This window comes from Helicoverpa armigera, chromosome 13 (assembly GCF_030705265.1).
Source record: "Helicoverpa armigera isolate CAAS_96S chromosome 13, ASM3070526v1, whole genome shotgun sequence".
Lineage (NCBI taxonomy): Eukaryota > Metazoa > Arthropoda > Insecta > Lepidoptera > Noctuidae > Helicoverpa > Helicoverpa armigera.
The window spans coordinates 1,557,143-1,573,847 of NC_087132.1; the positions used below are offsets into that span (position 1 = coordinate 1,557,143).

The 16,705-nt window shown below is 34.5% G+C and overlaps 1 protein-coding gene across 6 annotated transcripts in view; it reads left to right on the plus strand.

The window, feature by feature from the left end:
* Nucleotides 1–16,705, plus strand: part of Bru3 (bruno 3) — a 559,287-nt gene that overhangs the window by 403,576 nt on the left and 139,006 nt on the right. For all 6 annotated transcript variants that reach the window (XM_049840303.2, XM_049840304.2, XM_049840305.2 and 3 more), the window contains one exon: nucleotides 6,442–6,490. In XM_049840303.2, coding sequence (XP_049696260.1) covers nucleotides 6,442–6,490 — 49 coding nt within the window. The remainder of the gene's footprint in view (nucleotides 1–6,441; nucleotides 6,491–16,705) is intronic.

Here is a 16,705-nt window from a genome sequence, read left to right on the forward strand (position 1 = left end):
AGAACGTATTTGAGAATTCGAGTTGTATTTTTTGTGCGAGTTGGTTTTCGTTGATAAATTATTATTGGTACGTCAGTGGTTGTTTGTTTAATTTAATCATTTTTCGAGGCGCGAAGTGTTTATTTAGTTTCTGATTTATTGCCGTTGCAATAAATATTTGCTTCGATTGAATTATTGCGCGGATCTCAATTAAAATGTCACACAGATTTTCCATCCCTGTTATATTTCCTGGACTCCCTTAAATTTTTAAACCTTCAAAATACAACAGTTTTGTATGAACAAAACGAACTAAAATCGTCACATTACCACCCTATTGTACGGTGGCAAATTATTCGTGAACAGATAGGCATCTACACACTGCACTACTGACTGACGACTAATTGTAGCTCGCGTGTGACGAGCCTGTCCTACGTAGGTAACTGTGAATGGACACGCTATGATGACCAAATAGATCAATTATAGAGGTAGTAAGGAAGTAAGTTTTGATCTAAGTGTAGTTCTTATGAAGTTTGCTGAGAAAGTGTATCAAGTGAGTAGGCTGACTTATGTCGATATTTAATGAGAATGCCTATAGAAGTTGTTTGAACGGTTATTCTCTAGAAATAGTCACGGTTGAAGCAGTCCTATTAGAAAATCGGCAAAAAAATCCCTTTTAGTTGGCTGAATGTAAATATAGAAATAAACTACGTACAGTTATGTATTACAAGTTTCAACTTCTATGCACACCTTTATTGCAGTTACCAGTGACGTTTCGTAGAAATTGTAACTCAAATTCCTTTTCCAAAAACATCGATACATCATCAATCGTCATCAAACATCACTAGCTGACATAATAACGTCCATACTTTTAAGCCTCGACACACAGACTATTACTTCTCCCATTGTCCTCGAATAATATAGATGTTATCCACAGAGTTATTACCATAGAGCACCCTAAATTATAGACCTTGATGGACGAACAGACAATAGACATCGTAAACTTTAGAACTGTCCCTTGATTAGTGTTGGCCGTTTTTTAGTTAATTATAGTGATGGGATCAAGATTAAGTTTGTTGGTGTCATTTAATTATTATATTGCGCGGTTTGATGTAAATTAATTAAAGTATGTTGTGTTATTGCTCATACTACTCATATGTAGGCCGCAATTTGTTTCTTTCTATTTCAATTACCAAATGTTATATACTGTTGATACTTTTTTTATCTCACTTAATTTTATACGTTTTATAATTTTTAATTGACCTTAGTATTTCAACGTGCTGAACCTTTTATGAAAATACAATTTTACTATAGTAGTCAAATGCTTAATTAACTTTTTTCTAAATCTTTTTTCAAAATCCCAAATTTACCCACATTAGAAATCCTCGAAAAAAAAATATCTGAAATTATGAAAAAGCCTGGTTTGAACCATACCTACAGCTATAGAGGCGTTGGACACATAGCCCCGCCCACTGCATAGCGCATATAATTTCGTCTCTCTCCCACAAACGTTCACTTGCTAATTCCCAGCATAAACGTCCACTTTAATATACCTAAAGGCCATTAGAATAGTTTTACATACACTACATTTAAAAGGACATTGTTCAATTTTGGCCTAAGAACCGATGTGAATATAAATTATACTATAATTTTCATTTATTTTTATATTGTTTGAAACATATTTTAGTTTTCCACGGACACTTCAAATAAATAAATTCCAAATAAAAAGTTGGGTCACAATTATTGATGCCTTATAAAATGTTTCCGTCAGCCAGTGCTGCCAGTTTCGGAAGTTTTTGCGATTTCGGTAAATACGGATCGAATTGACAACCTCCTTTGAAGTCGGTTATTAAAATTAGTTGGTAACATTATTTTATTCATTTAAATACCTAAACTGACTAGCTAGAAAAAAACTAGTATTCTATATTTTTTAAGCGAAATCGCGAATTTCTAGCTTGGCATATGCTTGACATTCGAGTATTATAGTTTTCGTAATTGGCAACATTGGTGTACTTCAGTCAGTTTGCTAGAAGTCAGTTTGATTGCTTCGCGACTATCGTTTCTTTTGTGATTTTCTATGCGTTTCATGGTTTTATTCTAACAACTTTGGCTTGATTACGGACTCCGATTAGATTGCGTACTTGGTAGACTCGGCTGTGTGTAAAGGACTGGATTTTCCTGGAATTTTCGGATATTGCTCTGTCTGTGATCGAATTTAGTTGTATTATAATTACAACAATGGATGCAGAATATAGTTTATATTGTGTAAATTGTGGATCTGCTGGAGGTTGTTTGGTATTAGAAAACGAATATATACTTCGTTGCATACAACAATGGACTGTTCCCCGTATGGTAAGTGGTCTACGAAAGTGTTTTTCTAATTTTGATAAGAATGTACTACCTACTTATGTTTTCATAAGCACACAATTTCTCGGTTTTCAAATCAATTGGCACAATTGCAAGTAACTTGACATTTACTAATGTTTTATTGTATTTATTTATTACAGGTTGAAGCTCATGACCTTATATGTACGACGTGTTGGTCTGAAGCAGTCGAGCATAATAAGATGCAATGCACTGTTGGACGCAATTGTGTACTTTGTAAGAAGCTCCTACCATCAGGCTGTTGTGCCCACATAATGACTATTATCTGGTACTTAAGCTGGGCGAGATACCAAAATTCAATTAAACCCCCTGCTCAGTTCTTAGATAATATACTATTGAGAAATATTGATGATTAAAAACCTTTAATTGAATATAAATATTGTTTTTATTGCACATCCTCGAAAACCTCTTTCATTGTTATTGGTAAACCTTACTTTAACTGTTAAATTATTTTGTGTAGTAATGACATTTTAGTATGGTCTGTGCCTTCTTGGTAATAGACCGCGGGTTCGATTCCCGCCTTATGGCATGTAGATAGCTAGGTAACTGTCTAATATAAAAGTAGTAACAATCATTTAAATAAATAATTCTCTATTGTAATAATATCGATATTTTATGAATTGTGGTGAATGGAACTCTTCCATTTTGGATACTTATGCGTTTTATCACAAATCCAAAGTGGATTCACTATATATTAAGAAACGTAACGTTGAAAGCAAAAGCGTTTAGGTAGTTGCTTTTCATAAAAAATCTAAGCATTTATGAAAACTAGCCACACGCCCCGTCTTCGCACGGTGGCAATGTAAAACCTTGGTGTAAACCTTCCTCTTGACCTACTCTCTAATCACACCCAAATCCATTGCGTAGTTTTAAAGGTCTAAGCATTCATAGGGACAGAAAGATAATTCAACTTTATAAAATGATAATTGTTAAAGAATTATCTTAAACTTGACTAGGTACTATCTCTTTTCCTATTATCTAGTAGAGTAGTCTTTTCCTAGATCTAGAAGAGAACAATACTATTGACATTTTGTAACGTGTAGTTTGATAATACTACTCTGATATTTCACGCAAGCTTGGTTATTTTTTATTTATAACCTCAAAATATTAACTTTTTTCGTAATTATTTTTATTTCCTGAAGTGTCCGTTCGTGAAAACTTATTTCATGGGATTCCATATAATTTTAAGAGTTTATAGAAGTCACTTTCCATTCGAACGGTTCTTAGGCAGAACATGTATGGAGCCGGAACAATGTCCTTTAAAATCTTATTGAGTAATACGTTTTCAACGACCCATCTTGGAATTGACTGTAACGATCCCAATATTCTGTCTATCCATTCTTTTGGTTACTAGAGATAGGAATTCGACATTTCTTCTATGAGGCTGATGTCTCAATCCTAGCCTACTGGGCCTCGAAAGAGTTACCGCAGCCCTGGTACATAAAAGGCCTATGACGGATCACGATAGTTCTTTGTCAGTAAGAGTCTGACACTCCCTAACCGCTGCTAACCCACAGCGGGAGAAGTCATTTGATGATTTTTGACGACGTTAAAAAAAATATCTACATCCTATCTCTAGTTACGAAAAGATAGATCCTATATAGGAATGGCATAAGTAAGTTACGGTTCTTAGTAATGGGTTATTCAGTCGTTTTGAAATTGGGATTAGGTCAGTCTCCGAGTATATTTAGGTGGGTGATTAAAAATGTATGGAATCTAAAAATAGGTCGTCCCATCTCTCTTTGGGAGGTGTGTCTGGTATAATATTGTGTAATACAGAAGTTATTCAGAATGTTCAGTTTGTCAGACGTAGCTACTTCAAAACTTGTAGAGTCATGATCTAGTAATTATTGCTACTGTCTGGGTTTCCTGTTTTAAAGGAGCTGTACAGTCAATAAGATAGTATAACTAGTTTTAGTCAACCTGACTTAAGACTGAGATAAAAATAGTGCCATTGATTCTTAAAGTTATTTTTGTGTTACCTACTAGGTTCGATTCCTGGGTCAAATACTCTATAGAAAAGTCTATAAAATCAGCACTTAGTCTAGTTATATTTACAGTTGATAGATAATCTAGTTTGCCTAGAGACAAACATGCACCCGCTTGCAAAAAAAATTAGGCACTACACAACAAAAAATGGCTGCAAAATCCTCCTAAAAAAATATATAATTAATCTCTTTGAACAAAAAAAAACGTCACAAAGGAGGAAGTAATACCTTCGTATTATGTCAAGAGGTGCTCCAGTTCCTTATAGATTCAAAACAGGATCCCCCAAGTGTTATAACGTAAGTGGCCGTTAAAACAGTTTGAATGACATGGCAGTGCAAATAAATGGGTACTGCGTTTTGTATTGCGAATTAAAATTGTGTTTTTTCTCTACAAATGGCTTGATTTTTTTATCCATGGGTACAAATTTCGTGAGCTAGTGGTCCTGTTTTTTTATGTTTTTGTAAGTTTTAGGTTTTACGCTCGATATTTGATCATCATGTATACAAATAAAGTATTTAACTTATTTTTATAAATACCTATGTAGCTATTGATATTAATGTAGGTACTGTTTCAAAGTCTAAATGGAAAAATAATTACCTAGATTTCGATAATTGTTATTTTTACATTGTCTATACTACTTAGACAAAAATAAAATACTAAAAATATCTCAAATTGAAAGCTATTTTCGTGTAAACTAATTAGTACTCTATGCCCTTCAGACAGGATTAAATCATGTTTTTATCGGAAATTAAAAATAGCTTTAGTAGACAGTGCGTTATCTGTGAACACTATTTTTTAGCTCAATACATTATTTGGTTGATTTATACTTTTAATCACAGCCATTTCACATTATTTTCATAAATTAGTAGGTACATGTTGTCCACCGATACAAGTACATATTTTAATTAAATTAAATATATGAACCTAAACTTAAATCCATCACCACAATATCCAAAGCACGATTACACTAAAGGCCAATTAGCTGACCCAAATTGCACTACTATCAACCAGTAAAACAACACTAAAGAAAATATATATAGGTATATAGGTCATAAAACAACACGGTCATAAATACTTAGAACGTATACATCATGCTTTTCCACTTCCAAATAAATAAAAAAATGCCGAATATTTAATGGGTATGGGTATTATTTTATGTCACACAGTGTATGCTACTGAAGTTTATATGCACGGCAGTGTAAACAATTTCATAATTATATGTAACTAACATTTTGACGTTTTAATATAAAAATATTGAGAACTGTTTTATTATATCTATGCTAATATTATGAAACTGAAGAATTTGTTTAATTGACCGCACCAATCTCAGAAACTTCTGAGCTCTGAGAGATATAAAAAAAAATCAGTGACTATCCATTAGTCCATTTATCGGCAAAGGGTGTTTATTCTGGTGAGCGCAGAGTAATTTTCACGGAGCCTGTAGAAACTAGAACGTAGCCTGTAACAAATAAAATATAATTAGCTTCATTCACAAACTGCAACAGCTAAAAAAAATATAAAAAAACCGCATCAAATTCCCGTGCATTAATCCTATGCAATTAAGAGTAGGCTGGCCGTAAGCACTATCCAGTTAATTATGCGAGCCCGTCAACGGTGGCGTTTATTTTAGAATACATTAACGCAAAATTAACATTTATTGGTATAAAACACAATGCACGCGCGGTAATGGTGATGGAATTATCGCTAACTACGACTATTGTGCGCTGTGTCTAATGCTGTGTGCTTAGCTGATGATTGGCTGACGAATTGCATTTGAATTTCTGTTTTGTAAATGAATATTTTAGGGTACAGTCGAATATTAGAATACCAAAAAATATTTCGATTTTCCTAAATAAAACTTAAGTTTATTTCAAGTTCCCAAGTATCGTAGTTAGTCGCGACATTAGTCTATCTAATTGCCATAAATTCAAAAACGATTTTTTGCCGGTTTCACTATAAGATACACTAATTCGTAAAGTATATTTAGGTAGGTACTACATACATATATCTGTTATAAGAAATTCGGTCTTCTTATTTTCAAAAGACTATTTTTACTAAACAAAATAATAATATTCTATCTTCTTGTTTCAGATGAACCGGGCAATACAGGTGAAACCGGCGGACAGCGAAAATAGAGGAGGTAATTGTAAATTTCAGCGAATACCATTATTTTATATTATACCCCTTACGACACACTGTATTTAATTCTATTGCAGATTATTTGAAATGAAGGTGTAATTTTTCATAAGTACCACCATGAGATGTGTACTTTCTTTTTACGCTTATAATTAAATTAGTTCATTTAGGTATAAGTATATAAACAATATTTTTGTGTCATAAATCACCATCGCTCACAAAATAATGTACACATCAGTAAGTGCTAGGCAAGGGTCAAACAAAACTAATTAAGTGCACTGTAAAATGCAGAATCAACATTTTAATTTAGTACGCATACCAAGATATACCTACAATCACAAATAGGTACTAATAAATATAATATCAATAATACTGTGAATTTTGGTTAGGAACACACAGTATAGAAATTCCTTGAGAGAGCATAAAATACAGTACATTTCACTTTTGGTTATTAGTAGTCAGAAGCCCGAACGTCTCACTACTAACTACAAAGGGGTATCGTGTTACACTGTAACTGGGTTGTGGAAATGTATGTATAACTGTATAGTCAGTTGGTCCTAAGAAACAGTGCATTTCAAACATTTACCTGCATTACACTAGAACTCAAAGGTTTTTTTTCAAAATTGGCTAAAAAGGATGTTGACTTCATTATTTTGTAAAATGAAGACCTGTAAATAATCTCAAGCTATACAACAGATCTTTTAAAAAAACTTGTACCAAGTAATTGAAACTAAAACACCGTACGATTGGTCCACGATCCGACTACGCGACGGGATCCGTTTCAAGCGATTAACTTTATGAAATACGAACTAATAATTTATGAAGTAAAGCTTTTTGATCGCGACTCCGCCATTATCGAGCTGGGTAATCCGCTTTCTGTTTTAAATGGTGTGTTGTTTGCCTTTTAATGAAGAACGCCAGTTATTATCTGCTGCGAAAACACTGTTTAAAATAATTGTGCCTTTTTGCCCTCACGTGGTTAACAGATACTCGGCTTTTTGCTGGAAAGCTGACTGCGGTTAATTCGCGTTGAATTAAAGAGTGATATATTTTAAATTAACAGAAGCATACATTAATGTCTGCACATACTCAAGTAGGTACCTACTTTTAAGTATTATTCGGTGCCAATATTGTTATCACGGCGTTATTTGAAACAAACAAGAGTAAGATTAGAATATTTCATAAATAAAAACAGAACATTACATAAACATCAAACAATATCTCAAGATATCTCAAACCAATTCTTCCGATATTAATAATCCAAACGTCAAAATCAATTTCGGAATACATTCCAAATTCAAATCACATAAACAAGGGGCCATATTGCGTCATGAAATTATTATTTGACGTGTCAGAATGAATGACGGCGTACATTGATGACGGGCGGTCGTCGGCTTTAAAAATGTATGAAAGTAATGCTTTCACCTTTCCCAAGGACAATTAGGGAGCAAATTGACGGCTCCTTTACGAAATGCGCCGAATTACGAATTTTTCCTTTTTTGGAATTCACGATTTTCCGAGGCGAAGTTATAGGCATTAGTGAGCTATATTTATTTCTGTTTAAGTCGCGTTTTTTGGAATAGGGTGGCGCTTAAGTTGATTGTTGTTTATTAGTGCTTATTGTTGTAAAATAAAAGTAATAATGTAGAATGAAATAATAAAAGACTAGATACCCAAATGATTTTAGAATAAGGGCATTATCATGTAACATTCAGCTTAAATAGCAGTACCTATTAATAAACCTTAACTCAACTATTTTCTCAATACACGATAACAATAACAAAATCGAGTATCAAAATAATCACAAGCAACTCCATTTCCAAATTACAAACGTTGTAATTTAATTCTGAGGTCTAAATGACCCGCAGAGGTCGGGGTAAGGTTAATAATTCACAGTTGGTAGCCATCGTCAAATACATTCCAAAATCCCTTAGGAAATTATTGAAACTTAAACAGAGAATGAGTTAGTGTTGGGCTGAGCGATTCAAACTTATCGATTGAGATACGAAGATAGGATGTGCGGACATTTCCGAAACTGTTATGTGTTTATAATTATGTGTTAACTGCTTCTGTAGGGACTAATTACTTGTTAATGGTTGTGAGACAGAAATTTAGGGGTTGGTATGTTGATTAGTTGATTAGGTTGCTGGGGGCAAAATGAGCAGTTGCTTGTTAGTAACTTGATATGTGTTATTAATTGCATTTCTGTTTTTAAATTGGCTGGTTTAGCTCCATATCTATGCGTATATTGTACAGTGAACTAAAATGACAGATTCATACATTTTGAAGAACCCTTAATTTAGGTTTTGTTATGCTTTGATACCTCTCCCAATAACTGAAACTTAGAGGTATATCATTACTTTATCACCATAACAGATATTTTAAGTTAATCACTAAAGGTTGACAATCCCCTCGGTTTTCCATTATTAATTTCCTCCAAGGTTGACCGCTTAAGACCAATAATATCAACATTCAATAGGCATAACAAATATCGTACTCTAGCTATCCAGAATTCAGTTCAACACCTTCTACCAAAGTCAAATATTATTTGGGGCACAAACAGCCCCAAACGGCTTACATACATCACTTCCAAGTGTTATGTCCCAAATAATAGAATAAAGAAATCTAGGTACTCTAGTTTAAGTACTACGGTTCATCGCTACTTGTTCACAAAACCCAGATGTGTCTGATTTTACGACTTCTAGGTTCAAACCTCATTTTGAAGATGTTTCGATTTAAATCTCTTTTTGATTTCCAGAGATCGCTTAATTTCGATCTTCAGGTACTATTATTGTTGTATATCCTTGGGTAAAGCCCTTTTAAACATATACATACGACCTTTAACTTGAAGCATACAGCTATTGTCGCCAGTCTTTTCCAAGTTGAACCTTATACATATAATACAAAGCTCGCCTAGCCATACCACGAACTCAAAATGAACTCCTTTGAACCAATAGTGACTTCTTCTACAAATACGACTTACTCATTATTACAATCTATTGGTTATCTCATTGCCATTCTCATAATAATAATTATTATTTCTATATAAGAAATTACCATACACATATAAGGCTTATTTTCTCCGAACTGTAAGGCGGGTGTTTATTAAGCTGGATTTGTGCTCCGTTAATAGCTGGCCCAGTAATTGGCTCGCCTCCTATTACTGGCAAAATGTTCATACATGAGACTTTAACATTACTGGTAGGGCCTAGATGCTCCATAATTATTTATTGTATGTATGACAAATTTTCTCCCGAAGTCCAGCCTTAGACTGCTATTTTGAATGAGCGATAGGAAAAAAAAGTCACGACTATTCTTTTTTAACCACGCCGATTTTAGCTCACCTCACATCGTTACAACTATTCATAAATATACCCTAAGAAATTCCATTAACAAAGTTTCCACTCTCACCACCTACATAATACTAATAAATTAACAGCCTTAACGCGCTTTATGCCACTAAATGACATAATCCACTAAAGTAAAAGTAAAAACAATTACGTGAACACCACGTAACATTTTCCGATTGGTATCTACGAAATTTAATTTACCTAACATCGTTTTAACGTGAGCAGTACGAGAATTGCTGACGACAAATATAACTAATTGATGTCGCCACTCATTAGAATTATGTTGTTAATGTAGAACACGCGACTACGCGGTTTCAATGAACTGCTCAAATATTTTTGTCGACGAATTTTTCGGTGTTTTGTGTTGTGTGTGTTTTGTTTTTGTTGCTCAGTTTTGTTTAAGATACATTTCTATAAAAAAGAGCTTTATATCATTTTCTTACGAAGCATGGATTGATTTTAAGAAGCTTTAAGTTTCACACAATGTTCAAGAACATTATAAGAGTTTCATACAACTTCTTCACAATGTAATGCACAAACACCTTTAACAAAATAAAACCTAAAAGATTTATGTTTGCAAAACGCTGCAAACAAGATCTTCAGACATCTTCACTATCAGATTGCGAAGTCGTAGAAAGTGCAAAGTTCCCTTCAACTTACTGAGAAAATCATCTTTCCCATTCACCGTTTCGTTTTACACTCGAAAAACTTTCTCTCATATTCATTTAGCGTTACACAAAGCGAAACATGATTAATTTGAGACTCGGATCTTTGTAAAACCGACACTCGCACATTGCAAACAAACCAAAATATATTTCGTATGAATGCACCGAGAGGGAGGTAGACAGAGCTATATGAATATTACGTACGAGAGAGAGACGGATGTATATGGCCACGGTATGGAATCTGTGCGGTTTCCATTCGGAAGGCTGGTGCGGTTGAGGAGGCCTTAAAATTAAGGTCAACGCCGATTGGATGGCTTAAATCGTGCGTCTTTTTCTTATAAATTCTCGTCTACCTATGTATAAAAGCCTTTGTTTTTCTAGGTATTTCATATTTGCAGATTCAATAGTAACGCTACTTTCAAACCGGACAAACTGACTGAGCAGTATGCTAAGTGCTCTCCACACTAAGTGGTTTCCTACAGTTCTATGTACCTACAAGTTACGTGGATTAGGGAATTTCAGGAAATTATGTTTCTGAGAATATTTTAATACTCCAACATATATCAAACATTCTTGAATAAGTTAGTGCTGGTATGAGTTATTTATATTGAAAGTTTTGTAGATCGTTATGTTTTAATTGTTTGTCTCGAAATACAACTGTCGTAAAAGATATCTCGCTGTAAAAGTTTAAATCATAAAATACGAAGGTAAGCTAATACCCGATGCTAAAATCTACATAGCACACTGACCTACCGAACACATGCAAGAAACTGGTTCAACGATGCTCTTATGCAAAGTCACAAAATCAATGTCGACTAGACGTTTAGTCGTAAAATCGCAGCCATTACGTCAGTGTGGTCGTGACCTAAGCGTGCCGGCGCCAGAGCAGTATTCAACTGAGCGTGCCTATTAAATGCTGCAAGCAATTAACATCTGCTGCACGTACGTGCCCTCGCCATTATTGCCCCGTTAAATAGTTATTTAAATTCAACTCTGTACAGTCTTAATGATAATAGTTTGTGCCGGATTGGCGCCAAGTGATTTTGTATATCCGACGGAAGCGGTCGCAGATTTTTCTTGTTTAAAATTCTACGCTGGTACCAGGATATTGGATTATTTTTATTGGCTAATTCGTTTGAATTTTACTTTGAATGTAGCTGGGGGTTTAGAAGTTTTTAATTTGATCAGGTTAAAAAATCTTCGTGTTTCGCTTGCAAAAAGGTCTTTGAACTTTCAATTGCTACTTAGGTATTTTTTCATTTGGTCGTTAACCAAATTCTGTTTTCCAGGTGCACACTAAATAATTGAAGATAATTATTGAAGCAAGGGTCGAACGTAGGTTTCCGATTTTTGAAGTAACCATTAAAAATGTAACACGTAATCAATCAAAATTCAGTTTGAAGCGAGCCACCGAAGTGGGCGCACACAAAATTGTGTGTTGTGTGATCAATCATTTTGTGAATGATTTGATTTAATTCCACTTCGGGAATATTTGTTAGGTTAGACGGGTTTTGATCTAAATTTGATTTTTTTAGGTGAACTCGATGGAGCTTTTTCGGGTTGATTAATTTATGAAAACGTGTGCCATACATTTTTTTTCAGTGGATCAATGATAATGCAGTTTTCGAGTTTTATCTTTGACGTTGAAAATAATTGTTTAGAAGTCCATCTGGCTAGCCGTTTCTTAACTAGGTTGAAGTTGGTCTCCAGTAAGCTAACTTAGAAGTAAATATACTTTTATAGTCCTATGTTGTTTGCTTGTGGAATCCACCTAACTCAAACATCAAGTATGTTCCCTATAATACAATCCCACTTATCGTAAATGGAACACAACAACTGACAGACAACTTGGAAGAAAATTACGTCATCATTAAATATTAAAGAATGCAATCATTAAGGGCCGTAAGACCCCACAAAAACGTTGTAACTTCACCCCTACTTTATTAAAACTTATCGTGGAACTGTTCTTGAATAATATATGAAGTGCGTTCATAACAAACCGTGTAATAATGACAACTATTTGTCTGTTCGCGTGTTCGTCCTCGTTAAATGCCACTTTATGAATCTCAGCTATGGTACGAAGGCGCGTTTTAAGTAAAAAAAATATGGCCCCTGTAAGTCTTGTAATGTAAATGATAGCAAAGGTGGGGAGGACTTGAGTTATGCCTGCGTTTTTATTACCTTTATAGTTTATGAAGTCTTAGGTAATCTATATATACGAGTATTGCGCCGCCTTGCCGAGGTCTAGGTATAAACTCAGGTGTCACAGATCTATCTTCGCTAATGTCTTTTTGCCTTTGAGGGTCATACGTCTTGTCTGTAAATTTTCTGACATTTATTTCTAATAAAATGTCTTTTTTACACGTAATTTATATTTTATTATTCATGATACCATTACATATATGAAAACTAAATAACAATGCCTTGGTAACTCAAAATTCATTATATGATAATGATAATACAGGTGAACGAGCAAGAAAATTACTTAAAACCATATATTTAAAGTGATTGACAAGCCAATCACTTAAGACACTAAAATAAGTAGATGCAATCCACTTCATTCCACCATTCCATTATTTTAAATCGATATTTATATCAGTATTGAAAGCTAATGTAAAATTGACTGGACATAAAATATTACAACTCAAAATTAGCTAAACCATAAATTACCTAAAAATAATCAAAATTCTTACCTCGACAATATTTTAAAGGACTTTGGTAAATAAGTCTGTGATAGATAGTGATGTTCGTGGCGTGTTTTATTATCTACGAGCCGTGTTGACTGTCAGCCGGAGTGACTGTCGCCATGACGTAGATAAATCGACTGCGCACCGCCGGAAGTAATGAGATTCCAACGGTTTTAATAGCGATTGGTTTTCCTTGTGATTTTCATTACAACACCTTTTGCACCTGCGGGAGATCATTACGTCGTCGAGGTACACCATTCTTTTTTTATGGGCTATATATTTTGCCTTCGCTTTTGATGGCAATTTTTAACTTCTTAAGTATATTTTTTTATATTGTCTTATCTTTTTTAGTACTTTCAGCATTTTTCGATATTACGATATAGACGTGGTGGCCTAGTGGGTAAAGAACCAACCTTTCGAGTATGAGGGTGTGGGTTCGATTCCAGGGTCAGGCAAGTACCAATGCAACTTTTCTAAGTTTGTATGTACTTTCTAAGTATACTTAGACACCAATGGCTGATAAAAAGGTGAAGGAAAACATCTTGAGGAAACCTGGACTATAAAGTCTGAAATCGCCAACCCGCATTGAGCAAGCGTGGTGATTAATGCTCAATCCTTCTCCGTGTGAGAGGAGGCCTGTGCCCAGCAGTGGGACGATAAAAAGGCTGTAACAGTAACGATATACGAAAATTTTATAAAAATTGGTTACACTTCTATTTGCTAAAAGCCATCCGGTCAATCCTATATCCTGTAATCATTGTGGCAACTCTTGTAACTTGGACCCTGCTGATAATATCCTGATCATGCTATTTTCTAATTAGCCATTGTTGTCTAGCCGCTAGTATATAGATACATTATTGATTGTTGTAATATAGTTACTAAATATATTCTTCAAAGGAGTTGTTGATAGAAAATTCTGTATATTTAAGTTAACATACATAACCTACGAAGAATTTACAAGTTTGGAACAAACTCAACATCTTAGTATCGGATCTCCATAAAACAAAGCAAGTTCATTCACTTCCAGAAATCTTACATCATTGCACTTTTAAACACAAATAAATCTACAACGATAAAAATAAGAGAGCCAAGATAGATTATACTCTAATGCGAAACTTCCGCACTCCATCGACAAACTATAAATTCGCCATACGACTCGGCGAATTTTTCTTGTACCGCCAAGTTCGAGTCGTAAATATTTTAAAGTAACTTCCGAGGGAAAAGTGACACCAAATGTTGACGCTTTTGCGGGAAACTTTGGAGGTGGCCATCGACAAAATAACCCTGTCGAAACTGAGAGACTGCCGAACTTGAAATATAAAAGTTTGCGACTGAAACTTTCCGAATGTGTTGTTTGTTTTCAAATGCATCTCGAGTCCGTCCCCAGGGGCGGCTGAGAATTCGCTCCCCTTTTGTTATGCTGCGCGCAGCTGATATAGCTTATCAGTGATTGAATGCTAACTTGCTCTTAGAATATATTCAAGTATGTTAAGCTAAAAAGGGTAATATTTCCTTAAGATTAATTTTAACATCAAAGCCTTGCTCTCTGACCAAAAATGCCAATTTATCGAGCAAATATTTGGGTCTTCCGGATAATATCAGTCGATAGTTCGATATAAACAAGACTATCTATATTTACATCTATCGAGGTTAGTTTGTATCGTATTTATACGTCTTTGGTAGGACAAAATGATTGACCCGGAAAAATATATAGCCTTCGTGTCCAAAATCCTCTGGGTCCCATATTCCGCATATTATATCCCAATTATAATTTTGTCCGGGAGGGGCAGGCTACCCGACCGCTTGTTATCCACTCATAAATAGCTTAGCAAGGAAAGGTTCCGTACCAATTCAATTTGGTCGGGTTCTTAATGCTTTTTAGTTCAACGTTTTTGGGACGTAAGCCTGAAACTTTTATTAGAGTGGTTCGTGCGTGTGTCACCACTGCATTATGTATAAACGATATGTAATCATGTTAGTTTAATTAAGGGCTTGACCCCATCCTTGTTAAATGAATTTACGTGCACGTTATTACATTTAACAACCATAATTTGATTTTATGCCTGGTAGTTTGGACTTAAAACATTAATATTTTAATATCGATTTACAGAACATTCCTTGACTATCTAATAACAATAATAGGCTTCAACAGGTAGAGCTCTAAAAAAATAACATTCGCACAATTTGCCGAACACACCAAACAGTTTTCTCCAATTATTTTCCTCATACGGAAAAGAAAGGAAAAGTGAAAGACGAAGCACCGAATGGGTGTCGACATGAACACCCAGATACGTTGAATTATTTATTCGAGGAGCCACCACGTGCCTCTGGACTTATGAATGTACACATTTTAGCACTTATGACCTGTTAATAAATTATAAGTGGGAATCTCCCTCTGATGGTAACATCTCACGAAACGAGCAAGCTGTCGACACTAGTGATGAGAGCATATCGATATTATTCTTTTCATCATTAAGATATTTATCAAACGATATATTTTCATCGTATTGAATTATATATCATTTTGAAACTCAATGGATTATGAGCTTTTCATTTGAAATATTTGTTAATCATCAAACCTTGCAAAGGAATTTCATATACGACTGAATCCAATGCACGAATATTTTCAAAAATATTGCGAAATATTTCATTTCGTATACAAATAATTTAATTAACAGAATGTAAAATTTCCAACCCAATAGACAGCTTTATTCTTTCGAACTTCAATTTCCACCCAATTAGTGTTAATTTTCATAGCTCCAATTATGACTGTATTAATAACAGTCCACTCTGCATAGTTTCAGTACAATTAAATTTTGTTCGAATGAAAAATCGTTTCGTTGCGAGTGTTGTATTCGATTATTCGGCGATTAGTTTTCGGATCGGTAAGCTTGGTTCGAGTACGGCTCTCGGGTCTAATTCGTGAGTTATACGTGCAACTCACGACACGCCGCTTAAGAGGGCAACAGTTTTTGCAAGTTTCCATCATTGTGTACCGGGTTTTTCTCCGTCGCAGTTTGACGAAGGAGTTTCTTAGAAATGGCTTCACCCGTTTTTGCAATCTCTTTAGCGTGAAGGACCAATTTTGTAAAACGGGGTTATTGTTGCTCGGTTTTCATTTCTAGAATAATAACTTCTAGTTTCAGCGTCCTTTCAATATCGGACTCTTCGTTCGTAAGCTTTTGGTTTATTGCGTTATTTTATGCTTCTCATGAGATCGATCTAAGCTCGTAGTTTGAATAAAGCATTATTACATGACGTAATGACTATTAAATTCATAAAATGCATTGAACGGGCCGCGTGATGGATAGCAGTCGTTTTGATCGCATTGCTTTTATTTTATGGCGTACCTAGGTTTTGTACAATGTATCATTCATGTAAGGATTATTAAATAATTTGGTAAATTAAAAAGAGTACATAAAAGCTTCTTAAAGGATTGGTCGTATACAAAGACTACTTTAATTAAAATATGAATCTAAAATCTTAATATCCCATTACTTCTAAAACAGCAGCTTTA